The 26,585-nt window shown below is 35.1% G+C and overlaps 4 protein-coding genes across 6 annotated transcripts in view; 2 read left to right on the top strand and 2 right to left on the bottom strand.

Annotated features, from left to right (window-relative positions):
* The window catches only part of LOC121729791 (exonuclease 3'-5' domain-containing protein 2-like), a 23,590-nt gene extending 11,629 nt beyond the window's left edge, over positions 1-11,961 (bottom strand). The window contains exons 1-5 of the mRNA XM_042118416.1: positions 11,293-11,961; positions 10,848-11,004; positions 10,353-10,553; positions 7,828-8,069; positions 7,360-7,506 (exon numbers count right to left, since the gene is read on the bottom strand). Coding sequence (XP_041974350.1) covers positions 7,360-7,506; positions 7,828-8,069; positions 10,353-10,553; positions 10,848-11,004; positions 11,293-11,459 — 914 coding nt within the window. The 5' untranslated portion in view covers positions 11,460-11,961. The remainder of the gene's footprint in view (positions 1-7,359; positions 7,507-7,827; positions 8,070-10,352; positions 10,554-10,847; positions 11,005-11,292) is intronic.
* Positions 11,962-12,335: 374 nt separating this feature from the next.
* Positions 12,336-16,024, top strand: LOC121729854. The gene is made up of 3 exons (XM_042118500.1): positions 12,336-12,614; positions 13,435-13,663; positions 14,949-16,024. Exons 1-3 carry the CDS (start codon positions 12,372-12,374, stop codon positions 15,938-15,940), a joined length of 1,464 nt encoding a protein of 487 aa, XP_041974434.1. The 5' UTR covers positions 12,336-12,371; the 3' UTR covers positions 15,941-16,024.
* Positions 16,025-21,303: 5,279 nt separating this feature from the next.
* On the top strand, positions 21,304-24,010 carry LOC121729326 (probable ATP-dependent RNA helicase DDX23). The gene has a single exon (XM_042117800.1). It carries the CDS (start codon positions 21,443-21,445, stop codon positions 23,939-23,941), a length of 2,499 nt encoding a protein of 832 aa, XP_041973734.1. The 5' UTR covers positions 21,304-21,442; the 3' UTR covers positions 23,942-24,010.
* LOC121729327 (MICOS complex subunit MIC27-like) lies at positions 23,995-26,475 on the bottom strand. 3 transcript variants are annotated; one of them, XM_042117802.1, is made up of 7 exons: positions 26,433-26,475; positions 26,183-26,342; positions 25,938-26,104; positions 25,558-25,667; positions 25,139-25,274; positions 24,794-24,966; positions 23,995-24,233 (listed from the first exon to the last, which is right to left on the bottom strand). In XM_042117802.1, exons 2-6 carry the CDS (start codon positions 26,338-26,340, stop codon positions 24,794-24,796), a joined length of 744 nt encoding a protein of 247 aa, XP_041973736.1. In that variant the 5' UTR covers positions 26,341-26,342; positions 26,433-26,475; the 3' UTR covers positions 23,995-24,233. The 3 variants fall into 3 exon arrangements, with proteins under 3 accessions (XP_041973736.1, XP_041973738.1, XP_041973735.1); XM_042117804.1 differs by having other exon boundaries at positions 26,183-26,340; positions 26,430-26,455; XM_042117801.1 differs by having other exon boundaries at positions 26,183-26,340; positions 26,417-26,455.
* Positions 26,476-26,585: the final 110 nt, after the last annotated feature.

Consider the following 26,585-nt stretch of genomic DNA (forward strand, 5'->3'; position numbering starts at 1 on the left):
GTTATCTACACTTCAATATTATAAAGCAGGAGAGGTTGTTTGTTTGTTTGAACGCGTTAATCTCAGGAACTAGTCCGATTTGAAAAATTCTTTCAATGTTAGATAGCCCATTTATCGAGGAAGGCTATAAGCAATATTTTATCACGCTAAGAATAATAGAAGCGAAGAAATAGAGGAAAATGTGGAAAAAACGGAGGGAAATTATTTGAAAGGGCTTATTTGAACGCGCTTATCTCAGGAACTACTGGTCCGATTTGAAAAATTCTTTCAGTGTTAGATTGTCGTGTCAATGGTTGTCGTGATTGATGTAGATCGTTTTTTTTTTAAAGAAGTGATTTTAAAAACTATTTTAAAGACAAAATAAAATGGCCTTGGCCGTCGACCCATTTTGTAATACAAAAAAAAAATGTTTTAATTGTGGTGCAACGACCAAGAATAATATCAATATTATTACAAATAATTTTGTTCTACCTATGAAACGAAAGAACATAAAATCGCTTTATAAATCTTCATTTTTCTGGTGCAGCATATTTATTTACAAATAAATATGCAATTTACGATCATTATCCTGACGTCCAGTGTCCTGTTTGTTGTTGAACTGTTTATATACTTACCTGTCTAAAAGTATTTTGGATCGATTGTATTAACTACTATGTCCCTACCTACATACCTACGTATATGATTTTCTTTGATAAGTACTTACCTATTGTATATTTTAAACAAAAGCCCATCAGTGAGTGAGTTTAGACTGCGAATTGGGTTGGGACTAATGTATTTTTAAATATCTATACTTACTAATATTGTAGAGACGAAATATTTAATCGTTTGCTTATTACTATTTAACTTACGAGTTACGAGACTACTGAACCAATTTAAATAATTCTTTCGCTATTAGAAAGCCACGGTAATGAGAAAATAGCCCAAAGTGCATCGAAACTCAACGTCAAGTGGTTACCGGGTCATGGGCTAGGTTGTACACTGTACAGTGTTCTGAGATTTTTTTTAAATCTTGACTTTGTTCATTCATAAATCGACACCCTTGACAAGATTTATAGTAACTGTGATGGCATACTTATAATAATAATAATGTACTTTTATTCAGCTCGATAACATAAAAACCTTAATATAGACAATTACAACATGCAAATTATTTTATTTTCAATGGTTTTTTATATTAGAATGTTAAGATCGCAACCGGCAGCTTAGCTAGGTTACAGTATAACCTGTGTTAAAGCCACCGGACCCTTTCCCAACTACTGATCGCATATCGCTGATTTTACATTTCAGGCAATTAAAATTAGATTACAAATCAAATCAATGTTTAAAATTAATCAAACTTGATACAATAAACGGGGGCGGTGGTTACTCGCGTCCGTAGGAATTACCTTTTACTACCCTACACGTGTCCCCCGGGTGGTGCTAAACGAGTAACAACGCCGAGTCTCAGGCGGCGGATATGATAACCTGACTCCTAGGCAGTAGTGGCCTTGAGGACTAAATACCCTCAAAAAGTCTAGCGCGGAAAGCAACGGGAAACTACCGCGACTATAATCCCAAGAAAACCACCATGATTAAGAACGCCACCAGATATAATATGATGTCATGCGACCCGACTAACGCTCGGCGCCAGCTTGGTTCCGGGCCGACTGGTGTGAAATTGGCTACCGGCTGCAGTTGGAAACATAACATCTTACTCTAGCAAAGTAACACCCAAGGGAAGGGCAATAACAATAGGAACCTGGAATGTCCGTGGACTTTTAAGGCCAGGGAAAATCGAAGTTGTTGAAGCGGAGATGGAGCGCTATAATCTGGCTATACTAGGATTGAGTGAGACCCATGTCAAAGATAACGGATACCACATCACACCTGAAGGAAATATGGTAATCTACTCTGACAGGCAAGACAATAGTTTTAGTGGTGTGGGCTTCATAGTTGCTAGCTGGCTACGAGACAAGGTATTGGGGTATAATACCATCAACAATAGAATTATATCCTTAAAAATTTCAGCCCATCCACACCCAATTAACTTTGTACAGGTCTATGCGCCGACCACTGCAGCCACCGAAGAAGAGATGGAGGAATTTTACCACGAGCTAGAATTAACCTGCAAAGCGTTACCAAAGAAGGAATGTACTATCATCCTGGGAGACTTTAATGCTAAGATAGGGCACACTGATAATGATCAACACCTAAGGAATGTTATTGGGGAATACGGCTTAGGAGCCCGCAACAGTCGAGGTGAGATGTTGTTAGAGTTTTGCATTGAAAAAGGACTATTCGTAACTAACACGGCATATAAACAACATCCAAGACGCTTATGGACATGGCGATCGCCAACAGGTCATAAAAATCAGATTGACTTCATATTAATCAGCAGCAGATGGAAGTCGTGCATAACTCTCTCAAAGACTTTTCCGGGTGCAGATCGTGGCAGCGACCATCAGCTGTTAATAGCTCAATACAGAGTCCGCCTCAAAGTAGTTTCAAAGCCTCCACCATCCAAAAATATTCTTCTAACACAAGAAGCGAAAGCTTTTGAGGACACACTACAAACTCGACTGGACAGTGAAACGTATTGCCCATTTGACTCAGCCAATACATCATGGAATCAGCTTAAGGCCGCATTAGAAGAGACAACTAGAACAATCACAAATGGACGGAAAGTAAAACACCCTAGATCTGAGTGGATGACCACTTGGGAGGCAATCGCACAAAGAAAGGCTCTAAAGACTGGAGGAATTCGTTCAAAGGAAGAACAACAGCGATACTCTGAACTTGACTCACTAGTACAGCGTCTCTGTAGACATGACAAGAATGCATATATCAATTCTATATGTAGAGATATACAAACACACTCTGATACCCTACATCCAAGAGACATGTTCCAAAAGGTAAAAATTCTCACACGGGAACGAAAATCAAAATCTTGGAACATAGAAGATGAAAAGGGTAACCTGATTTTAGACAAGAACCAAGTGATGACAAGATGGAGGAACTACTGCCAAGACCTGTACAAATATGGCGCTGATGAACCTGACACTAGATTAGATTTTACAGATAAAGAACCCGACATCGTTCTCCATGAAGTAGAAGCAGCTATAAATAAGCTAAAAACAAAAGCTTGCGGTGGAGATGGTATACAGGCACAAGTGCTTAAGAGCTTGGGTAAGTGTGGAATCAGAGTAATGCATTCAATATGTCTTAAAGTATGGAGAACAGGACAGTGGCCAGACGATTGGACAGAATCTCTCGTGATACCACTACATAAGAAAGGGTCGACTAAAAAGTGTGGAAATTATCGGACCATCTCACTAATTTCACACGCCAGTAAGATTCTTCTCCATGTTATAAACAACAGATTGGCACACTATATAACTAGACAGATATCCAAAGAGCAGGCGGGATTCGTAAAGGGCAGGGGTACCCGAGAACAAATCCTAAACATCCGTCAGCTGATAGAAAAGAGCAGAGAATTCAATGTCCCAATAGTACTCTGTTTTGTGAATTACGCTAAGGCCTTTGACTGCATCGTCTGGTCCAAAATGCTGGAGGTGATGAGAGAGTTGGGCGTCCCCGATCATCTCATATTTTTGGTACAAAACCTCTATCTGGAAGGTCGATCAAGGGTGCGATTAGACAATGATCTGTCAGAGCCGTTTGCTACAGAGCGTGGTGTCAGACAGGGTTGCATCCTCTCTCCACAGCTGTTCAACCTCGTAGGCGAATATATAATGCGTCGAGTGTTGGAAGATTGGGAGGATGGTATTAAAATTAACGGATACCTTCTCAACAACCTAAGGTTCGCTGACGACACCACGCTTATAAGTACTTGCGAAGTGAAACTTGCTGAACTTCTAGCGCGGCTCGAAAAGATTAGTCGAGACTTTGGCCTCCAAATCAATCGCAATAAAACCAAACTGATGTACGTCGATAAGCTGAACCAAATACAAAAGACATCCTTACTACAAGATCTCCAACCCGTACAGGAGTTTGTCTACCTGGGATCGTTGATTAGCAACAATGGTAACTGCGAGAGGGAGGTTGTCCGACGGGCTCAGATGGCTAAATCTGCGGTTGGGCGCTTAGAAAAGATATGGAAGAATAAGAACATCTATCGTAGCACAAAAATAACACTAATGCGTTCCCTAATCTTTTCAATATTTTTATATGCCTCCGAGACATGGACACTAAAAGCACGTACTCGAGCTAAGATTGACGCTTTTGAAATGTGGTGCTGGCGTAAAATGCTCGGCATCCCTTGGACCGCACACCGGACCAACACGTCTATACTTCAGCAACTCAAAATTACCTGGTGGTCACGTCCCTCAGCCATGAGGATACGACTAGGAAGAAGAAGATACAATAAACAATACAAAAAACGATCGAAACGATCTACATCAATCACGACAACCATGATTGGCTATGACTATCACAGCACAGAACGCAACGTCACGTCGTGTTTGCTTACGCGCGCGCGTTAACCAACTACTTACGAAAAAATTTATTATTATTGTGAACTTGTATTATAATTAAATACCGTCCTCTTTTTGTACAAAACAAATAAACAGAAATAATAGGTACTATTATAGATAATAACCATAATTTAAATTTACAAACAAAGTATATATATATTGTTGTGTAATTTTTGTGTAGTTGTGTAATTTTTTGAGATTTTGGACTGTTTTATCTTATTTTTGATAGGTACGTTAATAATTTTTTAAACGTTTTTATTTTTCTTTTCGACGCCTAAAGGGCCTTTTTTTGAGACTTTGTACTGATAGGTATGTCTGATATGTGATTCTTCAGGTTAATATTTTTCTAAGCATTTTTGTTTTATTTTTTTAACGCCTAAACGGCTAATAACGAATTTCAATTTGTTAAATTTTATCAACTTGTCACGTGGGCAGAGCCACGATTGAAAACTAGTATTGCTTACATACACAAGTTAACTATAGTCAATGTCACAGTAAATTAGCCTCTCAACTGGTCGTTCTTAAAATTATTAATTTCTTAAATTACTTTTATGTTCCTATTTCGGTGTATTTGATTTGTCCGACACTTTGATTATTATGACTATGGGTTTATTATTGTACCTACTTGATTTTAAACAATAAAACTTAAAAATACCTACTACCGAAACAATTGTTTTATTTTGTGTTCATACTTAAGTTCAGAAGAAACACGCTCACATAAATAAAATGATCATATCTATCATAATTATTCTTAATATTTTTTAGTTAGCCTAGCGGACTTACCTAATTATAATTTAAAATTTAATTAATCTATGTAATATAGGGATAACTTGTTTTTAATGTCTGTTATGTACTCCAAGTTATAGAAATAAGTATTTCATTTTAATCGACTTCATAAAGAGGGATGATTCTCTATTTATACATACATATCGTCACTCCTGTCCCTCATTGGGGTAGACAGAGACCACATCACGCAATGAATTTATTGGGATCTATTATATAGGTACCTATGTATGTATCGATATAACATATAAGGTTAGGAGGAAGCAACAAACTCAACAGTTTATGGCGTACATAAAAAAATAATATACGGTACCGATATAATCTCAAATATAGTAAGGAGTCATTTAATTAGTAGAATGCATGGAATTAATATAGTACAATATACGGTATTAATATAACCATACATTTAAATGGATGTAGGAAAAACGATTAAATGCATGGAACGAATACAAAAATATACAATGTGTCACATGATTTCCATCGAGAACGGAAGCAAAAAACCAGCGAGAATTATTTGAAATTGAATATCTAATTTTCGTACGTAAACAAAATTTCTCGTCGACAATAGAATTCACATGACAGCAATGTAACTATATTCGCACGAATAACAATTAAAAAGTCATTGGGAATGGTAGACGCCATAGGGTTCGACTTTGAAAAGACGCAACAAGTCTTCGGCGATTTAAATATATATATATATATATATATATATATATATATATATATATATATATATATATATATATATATATATATATATATATATATATATATATATATATATTTTTTTTTTACTTTATTGTTTATAACTTTTGTATATTTTTTCAGCCCCTTGATAGAATGTTCTAAATGGTATTCCAACTTGAATGAGCCCAAAATCATAATTTTCGGTGTATGAGATCAGGTTTTGAGGAAAATGGCACTTGTGAACTAGGCTAGAACGCGGGGCAGGACAGCTGTTATGGTGACGTCATACAGACTATAGATCCGTTTTCGCGGCAAAATTTAAATTAACAATTTTAAACCGCATTTTTGCAGTAAATTCCAGTGTTTACGCGCACACTATCATGTTTTGACTGACAAGCCTATACACACAAATTATACTCCTTCGTTTATGGTTGAAGTCTGTTGTCAAATTAAAAATGGATTGTTGTTTTAGGGTTCCGTACCCAAAGGGTAAAAACGGGAGCCTATTACTAAGACTTTGTTGTCTGTCCGGCTGTATGTCACCAGGCTGTATCTCTCTAGCTACTCTTTAGCTATTACCGTTCTTGACGGTAATAGCTAGAGAGTTGAAATTTTCACAGATTGTGTATATCTGTTGCAGCTATAACAACAAATACTGAAAACAAAATAAAATTAATATTCAAAGGGGAGCCCCCTTTAAATATTAATTTTATTTTGTTTATACGTCCATACAACAAACGTGATTTTTTTGGCCTTTTTATTTGCTCTATATCAATAATAGCAACAGGTAGGTACTTGAATTTTTCACACAATCCTTAATTTTATGTGTAATTTAATATTTACTAATAATATTTAAATAAAATAAAAATTTAATCCCATACAAAAAACACAAATTTTGGCCTAATTTTGCTCTATAATGGTACGGTAACGGAACCCTTCCTGCGCGAGTCCGACTATTTTATATGGCCGATTATTTTTATTAAATCTGAAATAGTCAACACTTTAAACGGGGAGCCAAAAGAAGATAATTAAATTTAAGGTCAAATTTCGACCATTGGGCGATCTCTAGTAAAAGCAAATTAAAGTGTGAATTAAGTATATCTGTCTGTAACCTCTTTACACTTAAGTATTAAAAAGCTGAACCAATTAAGATAAGGTTACATGGTGATACTTGAAAGATGAAAAAGGCATAGAGAAGGCAGACATAAAAAGTATTATTGCGAAAAAATAAACTAATATCAGCGCAACGAGTTTGCGGGCATCACCTAGTGTCCTGTCTCATTGGTACACGCCTCCACCCAGGATCGAACCTTCACCCTCTGCGAGTGAGAACCAGGTCTACCCAGATATTTTTATTTTATTGGCCGATTACCACTACTGCGCTACTTGCGACAAAATTCAATTAAAATCAACTCACCCATAAGCTTTTTGAGTATCACATGTATACAGTATTTCGCCGTTGGGGGCTTGCAGGACACTGTTGTGGTATAGTGGCTTAGATCTGGTTGCGTGAGGGTATCTCTTACTCATCGCTTTTGGCGATTTTTCTTTTTTTTTGTTTGTACTAAAATATACATACTTAATTATTTATAAATTGGTTGGTTGGTAATATACACTGATTACATACTAGGAATTGTTTGTATGTTTGCATTGTCTAATATATAAAATTCTCATGTCACAGTGTGATATGAAATTTTGTATGTAGTACTTACATTTGTTAGGCCTGAGAATAGATTTTTATCTATGTACTTTTTATATTGATACTAGACATAATTTATATGGCAAAACAACATTTGCCGGATCAGCTAGTATAATAACCATAGGAAAGGTGGGCAACAATTAGAATAGCGATAGGTGATTTTTACTAAGCAGGGATAACACTTACCTATTTTCATTTCTATTAGATTTTTTCTTTGTTTTATAGAACATATCAGCATACTGCCAGCAGAGATCATTGATGTTATCCCAATGGCTGCTATCAGATTTTCTCATATACGATAATATCCCCTTGTTGTAGTAGCCATTAACAAGATTGACAAACATCTTTATAGCTACATGTGCATCTGCCGCTGCATAATTCACTTGACGTGTAGTGAGCTCGTCAGCTTCCCAATCACTACATCTGACCTGTAAATAGAAAAGACAGTTAAAAAATCGGCCAAGTGCGAATCGGACTCGCGCACGAAGGGCTCCGCACCTACTGTTATAGAGCAAATATAGACCAAAAATTGTGTTTTTGTATGGGAGCCCCCCTTATTTTTTATTTTATTTTATTATTATTCTTAAATATTGAAGGGGGCATATAATTAAGGCCTTTGTGAAAATATCAAATGCCTACCTGTTGCCATTATATACATTATACATATATGATATCAAGCAAAAAAATACGTTTGTTGTATGGGAGCCCCCTTTAAATATTAATTTTATTTTGTTTTTAGTATTTGTTATTGAGACAGACAGACGGACAGACAGACATCAAAGTCTCATGAATAGGGTCCTGTTTTCACCCTTTGGGTACAGAACCCTAAAAATAAATACTTATATAAAAGTAACTTTTGGTACTAAATTATTCAACAGAAAAAAAATAAGTGTGTAAAGTACACAATGTCATTCTCTTTTAATAATACATAATTTTATTGACATTTGAGGAGCTGGCGAACAAAACCGGTCAAGTCCACCAGAGTGCGAAAGTATTTTTTTTTTTCGAATTGTCTTCTCTTGACCCATCTGCGTCAATTCCTGTTAATATTTTCAATCAAAACCGGCTGTAATAAGGCTTTAAAAAGTCAATTTTCAAACAAAACCTGATTAGTCTATACTAATATTTATAAAGCGGAAGAGTTTGTTAGTTTGTTTGTTTGTTTGTTTGAACGCGCTAATCTCAGGAACTACTGGTCCGATTTGAAAAATTCTTTCAGTGTTAGATAGCCCATTCATCGAGGAAGGCTATAGGCTATATTTTATCACGCTAAGACAAATAGGAGCGAAGAAATAGAGGAAAGTGTGGAAAAAACGGGGAGAGATTATTTGAAAGGGCTTATCTCACGAACTACTAGGAGCAATGTTTCTGTTATTTGGCACAGATAAGAAGTAGACCACGTGAAGGATCATAGGCTATTTTTTGTGGACTAATTTGTCTGTGAAATATATAATTTACATGGGCGAAGCCGCGCGGAACGTTATATTTCGCGTGGTCACGAGTCATGACGTTTTTGTCCCGAAAAGATGTACGGTTATTGCACAATATACTTTTATGATTTGCGCGTAAACTATTCAATCTATTTTGATGGAATTTGGTATGGAGATACTTTGAGTCTCGGGAAAGAACAAGGAATACTAATTTGTCCCGGAAAATGTACGGTTCCCGCACAATAAACTTTAATTATTATCGCCTAAGGCCTAAACTATTTATTTAATCTATTTTGATGAAATTTGGCATGGAGATTGGAGATACTAATTTGAATCTGGGACAAGGAATGTTTTTGTCCCGAAAAAATGTACGGTTCCCAAACAATATACTTTTCTGATTTGCGCGTAAACGATTCAATCAATGTACGGGAACAACTATAAACTAAAGTCCACGCGGACGAAGTCGCGGGCAACAATTTTTATACAATACAAAGATTTAAAAAAATAATCTATTTCCATTCTAAAGCGGACTTGTCCATTAGAGTACTCATTTCTTGAACACATTTTCAATCAAAACCGGACAATGTCAGATAAAAAACAGCATGAAGTAAAAAAATATTTATTTTATTTTATTGCAACACTGCTATTGAGCTGGCAACTAAAATGTGATTAAAAAATTAATCAGCTGTTACTAAGACTGGGTTGCACCAACTAACTTTAACTTTAACCTTAACTATAACCGGAAAAATTGACAGATGTCGTATGAGAATATGGGGTGTTTGGACGCCATATTCAACTTTAACTTTACCCACGCTTCTGTGGCAACCCAGTCTTACAAGTTACAATCATTGTCGCTAATTAGTAATTTTTCAGTTTTGAATTTTGATATATAGATGAGAGTGTGACCTTGGAAAGTATAATTTATGGTAATCGTAAGAAAAAGAAAATTATTTATTATTAAAAATTTTTTATTATTAAAATTTATTTTATATAAAACATAAAAATTAAGTAAGTATAGAATAACATACTTACTTACAGTCTGTCAAAAAAGTCATGAAATTAAAAAGTGGCAACATCGTAGTATCATCCCTTTCAAATCGATCTAAGAAAAAAGGGATGACACTACGATGTTGCCACTTTTTAATTTCATGACTTTTTTGACAGACTGTAAATTTTTTTTTTTAGTTTCTCTTTTAGAAAAAACCGGATTTTTCAGATACTAACAAAACCGGACTTTAGGAAATATTAAGCTTAATATAAAAAACTGTAATTAGTTCATACCCTCCAGCTTTTATCCAAGACCACACCAAGGAGAGAAGCGGAGAGAGCGGCCAGGCCGCCGTCATCATATCCACAGATTTCAACAAGATTTCGGATGTCCAAGGAGGACTTTAACATCACAGAATAGTCGTGCTCCAAGTACTTAGCACGCTCCCCGGGAGCTACACCTACTTTATATAAAGAGTCATCTTCTAGGATTTCCTGAAAAGTTATCATAATATAGTACTTTTTTATTTATTACTTTGCTCTTTATTCAAAAAGATATTTACAGCAAAATTCACATGGGAATGGTTCTACTGAGAATAATTATTAGAAAAGTTGTTGGATTGCTATAATTGTTGAATTTGAAATTGTTGAATCACAATTGTTATTTTTCTATAGAAATCAACTATGATGGATAGACTCCCAAAATCTTTTTTGTTTTTTTTTGTTATATTACTTTTGACCTATTATCACAATATATTACATTGAACATTATAAAAATATGGTACTCACTTTCAGTGATCCAGTGATTAGCTTTAGCTTATTCAGCCTAAAAAGTAGACAAAATCCATCATAGGTAGATAGTTGTAGTAGTGCCACAGGTTGCCTTTGTCCATTGTCTGTCACCCACTCACAGTCAAAGCCTATAGCATGGTATGCAGAACTCCGTCTAAAAAATTAATTTCTGACAATACATGGATTTGGAAACTATTATAAGTAAACATTGTGTAATGTTATGAGTCATCAATTTTAAACATTGCAATATGTCTGTTATTCTTATTATGTAGGCTTATATTGACTTAATACCATGTTTAATTTATACCTTCTTAGTTTGGATAAAAGTTTGGAGTGTCTTTTGCTATAGCCGCTATAGGCCTTCTCAAATTCTTTCCATTGCAATTTGCGGGTGGTATTTTGTTACTCTCAAACAAATTCTTATAAATATATAATAGTATACCTTCGTATTTCAGCCACCGCCTCGTTGACTTGATCTTCTGAAGAAATTATTTTAATATTAAGGTAATTTAAAGCATCTACAGCACTTTTTGTCTTCCTTTTGGATTTTATGACAAGGTATGTTATGCCAGCAAAAGTTATTACAGCGGTAGTCAAGAGTAGCTGCATATTAGGAACTAAAGCTAAGATAGTAATTTTTTATTTTAATAATTGTTGCGCAAAGCGGAAAACTGCTGCTAGGAATAACCCACCCCAATAACACCCAATAATTTAATAACCACAGTCCACAATAGGTTATGGTGTGGAGTTGACAATCGAGTTGACATTATAAATATTTGACAAATGTGTTTATATGTACCGTACTTTGATTATTTACACGTCATAGAGTAACTTAAATATAATAGGTATTACACGTGTAAAATACCGTACCTAATCAAAGTGTATTCGAAGCTTAGGGCCTGTTTCACCACTTCTGATAACGAAGTCGTCCGGATAGTGGATGAATAGTATTTTGATTTTTATTATAATTTTATGGTGCCTTTTCGTGATTGCCATTATTAACAGGAAAATTCAGAAATTCCCACAACAAACCACCATCCAATTTCCAAAATAAATATAGGTATCCCTAAATCTTCTTTGAAATAAACAAAAAAATCACAAACAAACTTGAAACCAATGAATAAGGAAATGCTTCACAGATTACTAGTAGGTAGGTATGAAATGCTTGAAACAAACATAAAAATTAAAAATTCAATGAGGAAATGTAGAACGTACAACTCGGGCGAGTTAACTTGACACCTGGCAACAAATTTTACCCCTCCCTCGCTTCCCCGCGCAGCGCCCCGCTCTCGTCGTACGCGTCCAGTAGCGTCAGCATATCTGTTACCGTTACACGTGTGTTATTGAGTTTGCGTTTCGGAGTTATTTGTTAGTAGTTAATTGTTATTGTTTTGGATTTTTGTTGAGTTTTGTTGTGTTATTTGTTAGTTGTTACGTTTGAACGTTAAATTTGTTAAGTTTTTGTTATTCTTATTAACGTTTGAACATTGCCGTGCGTCTGTGGTATATACATATACCAAAATGGTGGGTAAAACTATCCATAGTAAAGAGAGAGCTTTAATACTCAAAGTACTGGCTTTTTTTGAACGCGAGAAAGAACTCAGCAAAGTAGTGATTCCCGTAAAACATACTATAAGTACTCAAGAAGCTCGTGAGCATCTTAAAATTAATAGGAAGTTTCTAATACCTGTGGATCAACCTATCAATAGAACCTGCGCTGCAACTGGGATATCAAAAAGTACATTGCTAAGAATAAAAAAACAGGTAATTAGTTTTATGTACCTATTTTCTTCTCCTTCTTTAAAAATGGCTTCCCATTACGAAAGCCAGTGTTTTATGGCTGGTTTACAGGTATTATGTTGATAAGTAGTTAACAAAATGTTAAGTTATCAATTGCATGTAAACACAAAATTTAGTAGCAAGTTAAAATTTAGTAAGTACTAAAGTAGATAATTATTAGAATTTAGTTACTACTTATCAACTCAATACGTGTAAACCGTTTTGTATGTGAGCGTTTTGTAGCTTAAAAAGTTGCTTGTTTAATGGTGATTTTAGAAAGGTACAATTATTATACTAGTGATATTTCATTTAAAATATACAAAAAAGCTGTACTAGTCCTGGAGAAGCTGATTTAGTCGAAAATGTAACTAACCTAAGTTAGTAAGTAAGTAATTGCTACTTATTTACGCAAATTATTATTAAAAGCAGTCGTGAGTGACAAGTAAAATGCTACATTGTACGTAGAGTTCTTTACCTGCTCGCCTTTACTATTTTTTACCTGCTGGCAGGGGCCCGACCAGGCCGGTTTCTAATATTGTAGATAAACAAAAGAATGACGTGTGCTATCCCATTTTTTTTGTATTTTGGTTTTGGGTCACTTATGAAACAGAAATTTTATAAAAATATTTTTATAAAATTCCTGTTTTTTTATTATCACATTATCCCTCGAATTAAATTAACAGTCTGGTTGGCCGCGGACTAACTATTATGTAATTCGAATCATAGTACGGTCATTTTATAATGTTTTACGAATTTGCTATGTATTTCAAATTAATAAATAAAGCTTTTTCTTATTTTATTTTAGGTGAAATCTGAATCACCAGTGCCTTCAACATCTGGTACGTCAACATCTGCCCCAGCTCAACCGTCGACACCTGGCAAAAAGAGAAAACCAAGTTCAAAAAAAATTGCCTTGGATAATTTTGACTTGGTCGCTCTAAGAAATACTGTGAACAGTTTCTATACTGTCAGAAAAGAAGTCCCTACCCTGAAAAAGATATTGGCTGCTGCAAAAAGGGATTTGAATTTTCCAGGTGTGTATCTTCATTTTATTACTTATACTTTTAAATATCTTTATTAATATCTAATACCGACCCACCCCGGCTTCGCATGGGTATAAAATATGTTATATTCACTTTAAAAAACTTCATTGTGTACAATACTTAGTACATTATTTTGATAAATCTCGTATGGTTTTGCCTGCGTTTGCAATGTAAGCGAAAAAAATGTAATTATTTGTGACATCACATTAGAAACCCCAAAAATAATAGTATTTCTCCACTATTTAATGACCGATATAATAATATTTTATAATACTAATTAACTTTGGTAATAGGCTACTTGACCTCATTTTTTTCTTCATGCTAATCGCTTCATAATCATTCATTATTACAAAAAAACTAATATTTTAATATTTTACACAGTAGAAACCCATAAAAATGTTAATTGAAAAATATGCCTTATAAATGGCGCCGAAAACACTGTCCGCCATAGTGTGACGTCATACGTTTTGTATTTTAAGCTCTCTTTATTGAACATTTTTTTATATGCTAAATGTACGCGTCTAAAAGTGCCCAAAAATTATAAAAGAATTAAATAAGAAATTAGAAATCATTTGTAATGTTGAAACCTTTTGGAGAAAAGTTTTGGCCATTTCATTTCCCGTCTACAATAAATAGAGATAATTTATAAAACTGATGTTTTATTTGAATTATTCAAGAAAATATATTTTACAAATCTTTCTAGGCTTATTTTTATTATTTATGTACAAATAAACTTACATATTATAACAAGCGCGATAAATAAAAGATATTAAATTACGAATAGAATGACGTCACATCCAATTCGGAAGTACCGCAAAAGCGTTTTCGTCAGTACAAATCCTATTTTCATAAAATCATATTTTCAAATCGACTTTATTTATCAATCATAAGCTTTTATTTGATGATAAGGGTGAAATACGGTTTCCTAGGCCAAGTTCTACTAGAAATATGTATTTATTCAATGAAATTGAATATAAGTCAAGTAGCCTATTAATAAATTTACTAGCTATTTGACTGAGCTTCGCTCGGTATTCTATAAAACACGAATGAAATGACATTTTCTAAAAATGATTTCTAGCTAGATCGATTTATCGCCCCCGAAACCCCCTATATAGTAAATTTTATGAAAATCGTTGGAGCCGATTGCGAGATTCCAATTAGATATTTAAATATTATATAATATACAAGAATTGCTCGTTTAAAGATATAAGATTTATTACATGGTATAATAAAATCCTCCTATCATCTGTTACTAAGCCTGTTTTTTTGTTTTCAGGTGAAAGAACGACATTACGTCTTATTTTAAGGGAGCAATTAGGATACAAATTTAAAAAATGCAAGAACGCTAGATTAGTATTAATCCAAAAACCGGATATTGCGGCCTGGAGAGCTCGCTACTTAAGACGTATGAAGGAGAACCGGGAACTGGGAGCAGACAAGAAACCGGTCACGTATCTGGACGAGACTTGGATACATTCCCATTATACAGTACGGAAGTGCTGGCAAAATAGTAGCGATGCCAGCATAATGAAAAACACAAATCCGGGTCAACGCTGGATTCTCGTCCATGCGGGTGGCGAAAATGGTTTTATCCCTGAGGCGGACCTTTTATATAAATGTAAAAGCAAGACTGGGGATTACCACAATGAAATGGACACAACAAATTTCACTAAATGGTTGAAAGAAAAATTGTTGCCCAACTTGCCTCCAAACGGCATAGTCGTAATCAATAATGCACCATACCACTCAACACAAAAAGAAAAAGTACCTCACCAATCTGCATTAAAACATGAAATGCAAAGTTGGTTAACAACTCACAACATAAATTATGATATAAAAATTACAAGACCGGAGTTGTACCAGATAATTAGATCGAATAAGCCACAAAAAAAGTATGTCGTAGATGAATTATTAAAAGAAAGTGGTCACGAAGTCGTTCGTCTGCCACCCTATCACTGTGATTTAAATCCAATAGAATACATTTGGAATCTGGTCAAACAGAGGGTGGCAGACAAAAACATTGACCAGTTAGAAAGAAAAATAGAAGGACTTACAAAAGAAGCTATTGAATCGATCACAGTAGCAGATTGGAAAAAAGAGGTAAATCATGTTGAAAGACTGGAAGCGGAATACTGGGAGAAAGACAGACTACAAGAGGAGAATGTCCGACAAATAATTATATCCCTTGGAGGAGAAGATAGCTCGTCGGACAGCGAAGTGGAGGACGATGAAAGTGACGAAAGCGAGTCTGAAGGATGTCTGGAGTAGAAGAGTTAATTACATAATTAGAAAATTGATAAATATTGTTTAATAAATGTTATATAATATGGCAATTCGTTTTTATTTTCTAAAAGTTATTATTTGATCAATCTATGTATTTAAATTCTAAAGTAATAATATCTTAATACTTTAGACATAATATCCTATATTGTTTCATTTATTGTTGATATTATTACTGTAATGCTAAGTACTTACATATGGTTTTACTCGATAGTTTTACTCCATATCGAGCAAAAACCACCGTGTGGACCGCAAAACTCACGGCTCGAAGACTCGCATCGAGCCGGCTCGATGGAATTAAATATATCTATTTCCTTCGATTTGGAGTAAAACTATCGAGCAATGCAGAACGTGTGGACGAAAGCCCAAACCGTGGGTTTTACTCTACGTAATTGCTCGATCGAGTAAAACCATATGTGAGTACTTAGCATAACGTGGTGTTTTTAAAATTAATTGCTTAATCAAAAGCATAAAATAACGGGAAATATCTAATCAACTGGAGCATTTTAATAAAATTTGGTATGTAGTTAATTAATACCTTGGATTAACACATAGGTTATTTTTAATTAGAAGCACAATACATAATTTGGCATTAAATTTGATAAGCAATACAAAATAGACATTACTGGTCAGTCTCATGTAGTGGATTAGTGATTTTAATAACGTTATTGCGTTAAGTGGTATGAATTAGCTACTCACGGAATATATTAATATGAAGCTAAATACAAATTATCGGACGCATCCATAAACCTCGTATTCCTGCTGAGGAACCCTTGGGCGAGTCCAACTCGTACTTGGCCGAATAATTGCATAAAATACTGTGGTTAGTGTAGCCCTATAAAAATAACTAGTTCCGGTAACGTAATTATTGTTAAATAACTTAAATAAAAAAACTTTTTTTTGCACTCAGTACTTAAGAGAAACGTCAATTGAACCAGGTGTCATGTTAATTCGCCCGAGAGTGATTATATTCTCTTTGATGTAGAAATTAGACAACCAGTGACAGATGATATATATACTAGTAATCTGTGGATGATTTGTTTGTCTTCTTTTAATAAAATGAAAGTTGGAAAATTGCCGAAGATATTTTTATTCGCCTCTTGGCTCTGTATGTACCGGTAAACCGGGGTAAATAGAAATGAAGGGGGCAATAGGAAAAAATCTTAGGATAAGTAAAAACCCGCAACTTTATAAATTTATTGATATCATTCTCCTTAGTCTGGCAAATTTTTATGTGTGGCTACATCGCGAAACTGCCAAAATTTAATTTCAAAGTTGACAACAAAACAAGTCGTTGTAGACGAGCGAGTTTGAACCTCCGTATTTCGGTGAATTTTGGAAAAAGTTTATAGTTTTCTTCAAATTGCGGTCAGTGCTGTTATAATATATTTTGATACTAGATGACGCCCGCAACTCCGTTGCGCCAAAAGTCGTTTATCGCGCGGGAACCGTGCATTTTTCTGAGACAAAAAGTATCCTTTCGCGCATTTTTCTGAGACAAAAAGTATAAAAGTATCCTTTCCCGGGACTCAAAGTATGTCCATGCCAAATTTCAGCCAAATTGGTTTAGCAGTTTAGGTGTGAAGAGGTAACAGACAGACAGACAGACAGACAGACGGACAGACAGACAGACACACTTTCGCATTTATAATATTGGTATGGTAGTTATTAAGGTGGATGCAGTAAGTAGGTATACAAAATTGTTCTTATTCCGTAAGCCTTATTTTCTTTAAATTTTTGGGGTGACTAGATACACGAAAGGGGTGAATAAACACGCGTGAGAGGTTAATAGGCAGGCAAATATGGTTAATAGACACAGCCAAGGGGTGATTAGTTACGAAAGAGGTGTGATTAGCCATGATTAAGTCAGGGCTGCCACAAAGTTTGTTGTGGTTATCTACAGTTCAAATTTGTCTTTTAGTTACTTAAAGCGTTTATATATATATATATATATATATATATATATATATATATATATATATACACTATAGTCAAAATTTACGGATGAAATTAATATATAATTAATTTAAATAGATAATTAAATGAGGAGAAAACCATCGACTGCGGTGTGCCGCAGCGCTCGGGATGTGGCTCTGTCTGCTATCTGATGCAGTCCAACAGCCTGTGTGGAGTCCTGCGGCACAGCTCCGGCCATATGTTCGCCGACGACCTGTGCACGCTGAGCGCTGGCAGTTGGCACCGACCTTGAGAAGACATGTAGTCTGGTACAACGGGACGTAGATGCGGTGGTTAAATGGTGTCACGATAAGGGCATTTTATTAAACTCGGACAAAGCTAAATTACTAATTATTCATTCTCCTTATCTACGACCCGTTGACTATTCACCGCATGTTATAACGCATACTTTTTATTGCTTTCATAACAATAGGTTAAACTGTCAATGTAAACCGATTGAAAATGTGAATTGTATTACATATCTAGGTGTTAAAATTGACACCAGCTTCTCATGGGCATCCCATATAGATTATATATGTAGTAAGTTAAGAATATTACTGAGTAAATTTTACCATTTAAGTTTGAAAGTACCTAGGTACCAAAATATTAAAATGTTTATACTTTGCATTAGTAGATTCTATAATCAGTTACGCACTCGATTGCTATGGACTGACTTTTAAAACATATATAGAAAAGATAGAAGCACTACAAGTAAGATTCCTAAAAGTAATGGTTAACGATAAAACAAAAAATAAATGTAAGGGAGATTATACAAAACTATTTAAAATTTGTCAAATTTTACCAGCGAGTTTAAAACATAAATATCTAATAGCAGTGCATAACCATTGCAATCAAGAGTGTAACTTATCGTTATTGCAGCATAAAAGTGGTACCAGGGCGATATCTAGTAGTAAATATGAGGTCCCCATAGTAAATAATTATTTCGGAGATAGAACATTAAAAAAACGCTTGCCATACTTACTAAATAGCTTACCTGAAAACATTAGACTGGAATCTAATTTGTGTAGATTTAAAAGAATGTTGAGGGAGTTTTTGTTGGGGACGCTATAGTTTTGTATAAGTACTTAATTCATATTATATTATGTAGCAGAAACACATTAAGTATAATATATATTTAGATGTCTAAACATTTAAAGAGACTGTAACTTGCAGACAAACTGCGTAAGCAGTTTTGCAGGAAGTGTATAACTGTTATGTAGGTATATTAAAAGATTAAAAGAAATAAATAAATAATAATAAATAAAAATTAGACATTTTTTTATCTTCGTAGGATATTTACATGAGAAGTGCTGGTCAGATTAGTGTGAAAGCCTGAAAAAGACTAAAATGGCTGCCATTTTACAACAATGTGAGAGAAAAAAAAATTGAGAGCCAATTTGTCGATAAAATATGCCATAGATCTCGCATAGAGCTCGCAAAGGAACGGACACCGGTGTCGGGATACATTGTATATGTACAGGTATATATATACATATATATCGTATAGACCACCTGACAACCCGAAAATGCGTGACCATTTTCGATCTGTCAATGTGTGCGTGTGCTAGTGATGTATATTTTACTATCGATATTATAGTATTTTGTTATCGATAGTATAGTCCGTTCGAGTTATTTTACCTGAGTTTGAAATAAATAAAAAGCAACTTTGACAGATTTGTATTTCAAATTAGGTATCATAAATTTTAATTGGCAAAAAAAGGTGACGATTGAAAAGTAGATACACATTTTCTTTTGGAATGATTTTTCAATCGTCGGATATGTTATGACATGAGGTTCTTATATACACATAACACATTATAAAGTTACTTATTTATTACTCAGGTAAAATCTATCTGGTAAATCAGCCCTTACATTGAAAGTAAACAACACACTATACTAGTATATTATATTTTATTCTTATTATCATAATATTTTTTATTACAATTATTTTTAACCGACTTCCAAACAGGAGGAGTCTAGACGTTCGGCTCTGGATATATTTTTTATGTATGTTCAACGATTACTCCGCCGTTTAAGAACCGATTTTCAAAATATTTCTTTTGTTGTACATTGTATTGTTTCGAGTAGGTACCATGTTCACAAAAGTGGTGGTCTGGTGATGGAAACCATGAGAAATCGAGGTGACTCCTTGATATTCAAATGGGAACATATTATGGTCCCAGAAAACGTTCAAAATCTTTTGATTAATAACCTTCTTGGGATTCCAACCAACGCCCAATTAATTTCAGCCATTTTCCTCTTATTAGAGGATCTTGAGGGAATCTGTAAAACAAATGATTATGCTATAATATAAACCTTCCTCTAGTTTCCTATTATAGTAGTTGTATTATATTAGCTATATTATACTATACTATATTATATTAGTTAAACTAAGATAATATGTCCTTTTTAGTCCGGCCGCATAATTTCCGAATTTCTGATAACAAAAATTTGGACGCCCCGCCCCGCCCCGCTCATACATTTTGACACGTCAGAAATTCTTTTAGTATGATAGGTCTACAACAAAATGTATGAACAGAGTGCGTTCCGCCGGGCGTCCGAATTTTTCTGATCAGAAATTACGGATAATGTGCGGCCGGGTTTAAGGTGATAAATAAAAAGGTAAATGATTTTTATTTTAGTTTTATGTTATTGTAAAATATCAATAAGCATATCGATAAATTTGATTCAAGCACTAGCGTATATGTAAAAAAAAAATTGATGAATAATGTTTCTTCAAAATGTGTGTAATATAAGAAAAATAGTACCTTTAGTTACGCAAAATATGAAAGTAAAAGGGAGGATTCACAATCTATTTATATATATAATTCATAGAGAACTAAAGACAGAATGTAACAAAAATTAAAAAATCAAAGTGGTTACAATTTTCATTAGACTGCCTCTCTCTTTTCATCTTGTTATAATTCCATAAAGGATTTTCTTCTCTCTCGCACTCTCGCACTCTTTGTTGGTCTTTAGCATTATAGGTTTATTATATATATATATATATATATATATATATATATATATATATATATATATATATATATACAGAGCCTAGAGGCGAATAAAAATATCTACACAGACATAATATGTCGCAAGCGGATTGCGTTTTAAAAAACGGCGCCTTTTTGTAATGCGGGTTACGTGAATGCCCCTCAATATTAATTCCATTATTATTTACGTCGTATAAAAACCACAAACTTTTATTTTTACGATCAAAGTGTAAACTGTAAAGACGTGTCCCTACTCCCTCTACTGAAAAATTCTAATGACTCTTATTTTAATTTTTAACCTATGTGATTTAGTGCCAAAACAATTTCATAAAAAAAACAATTGACAAATGATATTTGACATTTGTCTAAATGTCATGTGTCATTGAGTATTCAGTACCGTAGGCGTATTGTAATTTGTACAATGTTAGGTACTTGAATCAGCGGCGCAATTTTGCAATTTGTGTGTAAAAAAATATATTGCTAAAAATTATTTTTAACTAACATTGTATAAAAATTAAAATCCCTTTATATCAAAGCAATGGGCGGGGATCGAAATGTAGAGCGACGGCGATCAAGATCAAGAGAAAGACGCGACAGAGATCGTTTTGATGATCGTGAAGCGCACAGAGATAAAGCAAAGCGTCGCCGCTCTCGAAGCCCTAGGAAAGAACGGTCTAGGAGTCCATCAAAGAAAGAAATAGATTCGCGTGCACGAAGCCCTCGTAAAGATAGAGAGCGTTCTCGTAGCCCACGTAAAGATAGAGAGCGCTCCCGTAGTCCCGTTCGCAAAGACCGCGGGCGGTCACGAAGCCCCAAGAAACGTGATACGCAAGATAAACACCGTCGAAATGACGATAAAGATAAATCACGGTCTAAAAAGGAGGAAGACAGCAAAGATGATGACCAAGAAATGGCGGAAAGGGATGAACCAAAACCTGTCAAACGAGAACCATTGTCGCTGGAAGAGTTGTTAGCAAAAAAGAAAGCCGAGGAGGAAGCTCGTAGTAAACCTGTATTCTTGACTAAGGAACAAAGGGCAGCATTGGCATTAGAGAGACGGCGTGAGCAAGTAGAGGCAATGAGAGCTAATGTTGACAAACCTACTATAGCAACTATTGATCTTACTGGAAGTTCAAAGAGGGAGGATGACAGGAAGGAGAAGGATGAAAGAGACAGAGCTAGGGAGAGGGACCGGGAGAGAGAAAGAGAAAGGGAAAGAAAATATGAAGAAAGAAAAGCAGCCAGCGACAGAAACAAGGATGATAAAAAAGATAAAAATGAAGATTACAACAAAAATAAGGATAAAGAGAGGGAAGAGGAGGCAATCAAAGCTCGATACTTGGGAATTGTTAAGAAAAAACGCAGGGTACGAAGGCTCAATGACAGGAAATTTGTGTTTGATTGGGATGCTTCTGAGGATACGTCTAATGACTACAATGCCCTCTATAAAGAGAGACATCAAGTACAATTTTTTGGCAGAGGTCACATTGCTGGTATTGACATAAAGTCCCAGAAAAAGGATTACAGCAAGTTTTATGGTAACCTTCTAGAAAAAAGAAGAACAGAGCTGGAAAAAGAGCAGGAAAAGCTGAGGTTGAAGAAAGTTAAAAGGAAGGAAGAGAAACAAAAGTGGGATGACAGGCATTGGTCTGAGAAAGATCATGATGAGATGACAGAAAGAGACTGGAGAATCTTCAGGGAAGATTACAATATAACTATCAAAGGTGGTAGGATTCCAAACCCTATAAGAAATTGGAAGGAAGCTAGTTTCCATAACGACATTATGGAAATCATAAACAAGGTCGGTTACAAGAGTCCTACTCCAATTCAACGTCAAGCTATTCCAATTGGTTTGCAAAACAGAGACATTATTGGTGTTGCAGAAACAGGTTCTGGTAAAACTTTAGCCTTCCTTATCCCATTACTCACTTGGATTCAGTCTTTGCCAAAGAGTGAAAGAATGGAAGATGCAGACCAAGGTCCTTATGCTATCATTTTGGCCCCGACCAGAGAGTTGGCCCAGCAAATTGAGGAGGAAACAAACAAATTTGGTATACCATTAGGCATTACATCTGTTGTAGTGGTTGGTGGTTTGTCTCGTGAGGATCAGGGCTTCAAACTCCGACTCGGTTGTGAGATTGTCATCGCTACTCCCGGTCGTCTCATTGATGTGTTGGAGAATAGATATCTGGTCTTAAATCGCTGCACATATGTCGTACTTGATGAAGCTGACCGTATGATAGACATGGGTTTCGAACCCGACGTACAAAAAATTCTGGAGTACATGCCTGTGTCTAATATTAAACCAGATACAGATGCAGCAGAGGATGCTTCAGTTCTGCTTGCAAATTATAACACAAAGAAGAAGTACAGGCAAACTGTGATGTTTACGGCGACTATGCCTCCTGCGGTGGAGCGTCTAGCCAGGACCTACTTACGAAGACCGGCTATAGTATACATTGGATCAGTCGGTAAACCTGTAGACAGAACAGAACAAGTTGTATACTTGATAGGTGAGAATGAGAAACGCAGAAAGCTTACGGAGATCTTACAAAGAGGTGTGGAACCACCCATCATCATATTCGTCAATCAAAAGAAAGGTGCAGATGTACTAGCTAAAGGTTTGGAGAAACTTGGATTTAATGCATGTACCTTACACGGTGGTAAAGGCCAAGAACAGCGTGACTTTGCGCTGGCCAGTCTCAAAAATGGTTCAAAAGATATTCTGGTTGCCACAGATGTTGCTGGCAGAGGTATTGATATCAAGGATGTCAGTATTGTCATTAATTACGATATGGCAAAGAGCATAGAAGATTATACCCATCGTATTGGTCGTACCGGGCGTGCTGGTAAAACTGGGAAAGCCATTTCATTTGTTACAAAAGAAGATTCTGCTATTTACTATGATCTGAAACAGGTACTACTTGCAAGTTCCGTGTCCACTTGCCCACCCGAATTGATGAACCACCCAGACGCACAGCACAAACCAGGTACAGTTGTAACCAAGAAGAGAAGAGAAGAAATGATATTTGCTTAGTTTAGGCAGTAAGGGTACAATGTATTTTAATTCATGAGTAAATAAAAGAATTATCAATTTTAAAATAAATAATTTATTTCATTTGTTGCATTGCAAACAAGTCTAAAGTTTGTTATTGATTTAAGTTCAAATAAATAAACTACCTACATTCTACAAAGACCAGAATAAGAAACTGTCCATAATAGAATGAATCTATTATGTTGGATTTCATTGCACTTCATATCAGAAACTAGTTGTCGACCAGCCATGTTCTTAAATCCTTGCACTGTGTTGATGTCTGAAGTTATTTACCCTAAAATTTTTAATAATATTGAATAATACAATATTATGACAAAATAGTACAGATAGTGCAATCCATAAAGATGCGCCCCATCAATTTTTTGGGTGAGGGGATTGCGGGGTATAGGGAGTTTCACCCGAGCGTCAGTTGCGAATCGTCAGCACTCAGCGGTCCGATGTGCACAAGTAGTACAGTCTTATGTTGCAAAAATCCAGACTTGAAACGAAAGTATAAACGATTAGGAATAGTGGGGCGCGTCTTCGTGGATTGCACTATCTGTAATGGCAACCATGCAACATAGTTATATAAAGATGAATGAACAATTTTATTGAATTTGCCCACAAAATTTTAGTATGGTGTGTTGATTAGTTAGTCGCTAAATAAGTATAAATGTGCACTACACAATATGTAAACAAGCACTTATTATTATTATTCTGTGAAATTGTAGAGAGTAGATAGTGTTGTATAGCTATATGATGAGTGATGAGTAAAATAAAATTGTTGCTTTAAGCTCAAAACCACAAAACCTAAGAAGCCAACACAAATCATGCAGATTTATTTAACATTTGTACCTAATTCTTCTTTTCCTCTGGCTTGCTGCTGACTGCATCTTTAGATGGTGGTGGCATGACCGCCTGCTTAACAGTCGAAGCTAAAGATACCGTCATATCAACAAACTCAGAGAAGTCTTTAGGAATAGACAGCTCTGGAAACTTAACCTCCAGCTGTGGATCTCCTGGTTTCACTTAAAAGAACAAATTATGACTTTCAAATACAATATAGTACTTAAATACACAAGATCTTTAAAAAAAAGATATGTTTATTTGAGACCAGTTTAAAGGAAACAGTCACTATTAAGGTTTTCTAAGAATGCTGCTTCCCATATTTTACAATTTACAGTATAAATCAAAACTTACCACCATATAAAAAGTTGTATGCAATGTTTATGTATTGCTTTAACAGAGTTGAGTTTTCACTCATTATCTCCTTAGTTTCTTCTGGGAAACATACATAGCCCATGGCTGTGGTTCCAAGGCCAGCATAGAATAGTCTCTGAAAAAAATATTTTACAAAAAATTAACTTGTTACTAACTAACCTAAGTTTTAGTTACAATTTTTTTTTGCCAATTGCACCTTTAGATAAGAGTATTACTTACTACACTACATTTGAATCAATTACTAATAGACACTGTATTTTAATAGATATTTTCAATAAATATTGTTGACTCAATGCACTAAAATCAACACTGTCATAGCAAGAAACTGAGTTATATAATACACTTGTTTACATAATTATTGATAGTTTAATAGTTTAAAACTTCTTCACATATCTTACCCTAATGAATCCACCTCTCAGGCCAAAGATAAAACCTGTCAGGCCACCCATTGCCACAGCTCCATATCGAGTTTGTTTATTCTCTTCTTCTCTTAAATATTGAACTATCCCTGGAAACAAAAAAATAGCTAGTAAATATAATATTGATTACATTCATTAACCCATCAATTCCCAAGTGGCAGCCGGCAGCCGCATAACAATTGAAAATATATTATAGTGCCTGCAATACCCACAATGGAGGTGTTAAGTAACTAGATATTCTATTACACAATACAGTAGAACCAATCAACATATTATGCCCCTGGTTTTTATAGTTTTACAACAGAAATGGCATAGAGATTGTGGTCATTATCTTTGAAAACTATTTGCAGTGTACTTACATTCTGACCGGTCGCTGAATTCATTGTAATTATCTTTGATTACATTTTTCACGGATTCAGTCTGTGACCACACACTTTGACATTGTTCCCTGACAGCCTGGACTGGTGGATGTAGTGCGGATCTCATATAGCTGCTTTTGCCTTCCTTCTCCTTAGTTTCGAGATACCTACAAGTAAATAATAAACTTTTATAAATTTGCACTCAAAGTAAGTACCTATATAATCTAATTATAGCAGATACGTACTCGTTGTAATCAGCATGGGGCGCGTCGTAGATGGGCAACTCCGAAAGCCTCATCGGAGGAGGCTTTTTCGGTCCAGCAGCTTCTTGGACTGGGCTGGCAGCATTCACTGTGGGAATGAGCGCCACTATCCCCGAGCCCAGTACTACTTTCCGCAACATCTATGGAAATAGTATGAAAACTGTTAACTAGAGCATTTCCATTTTGGTATTACAGTTATGATACAAATATTTTTACCCCTTTATCGAACCTTTTTTTCATAAATTTCGAAGTGCTGGGCCCACAGATGCTGGGCCACAGATTACTAGTATATTGTGCTGGGCCCTCTCGGGTTTTGTTTTTGACAGGTAATGTGTTATGTGATTTTGACAAACGGTTTATTTTTTTCATAATATGGCGCTCAGCT

Source organism: Aricia agestis, chromosome 8, assembly GCF_905147365.1.
Source record: "Aricia agestis chromosome 8, ilAriAges1.1, whole genome shotgun sequence".
NCBI lineage: Eukaryota > Metazoa > Arthropoda > Insecta > Lepidoptera > Lycaenidae > Aricia > Aricia agestis.

Bases quoted from the DNA above. Each gene is read 5' to 3' on its own strand.
- LOC121729854 (XM_042118500.1), top strand. From the start codon at position 12,372: ATGGTGGGTAAAACTATCCATAGTAAAGAGAGAGCTTTAATACTCAAA. The intron at 12,615-13,434 runs GTAATTAGTTTT...ATTTTATTTTAG, and splicing joins TGCTAAGAATAAAAAAACAG to GTGAAATCTGAATCACCAGT. The intron at 13,664-14,948 runs GTGTGTATCTTC...TTTTGTTTTCAG, and splicing joins AAGGGATTTGAATTTTCCAG to GTGAAAGAACGACATTACGT.
- LOC121729326 (XM_042117800.1), top strand. From the start codon at position 21,443: ATGGGCGGGGATCGAAATGTAGAGCGACGGCGATCAAGATCAAGAGAA.
- LOC121729327 (XM_042117801.1), bottom strand. From the start codon at position 26,440: ATGAAAAAAAGGTTCGATAAAGGG. The intron at 25,275-25,557 runs GTAAGATATGTG...TATTTTTTTCAG, and splicing joins TGAGAGGTGGATTCATTAGG to AGACTATTCTATGCTGGCCT. The intron at 24,967-25,138 runs GTAAGTTTTGAT...TGTTCTTTTAAG, and splicing joins ATACAACTTTTTATATGGTG to TGAAACCAGGAGATCCACAG.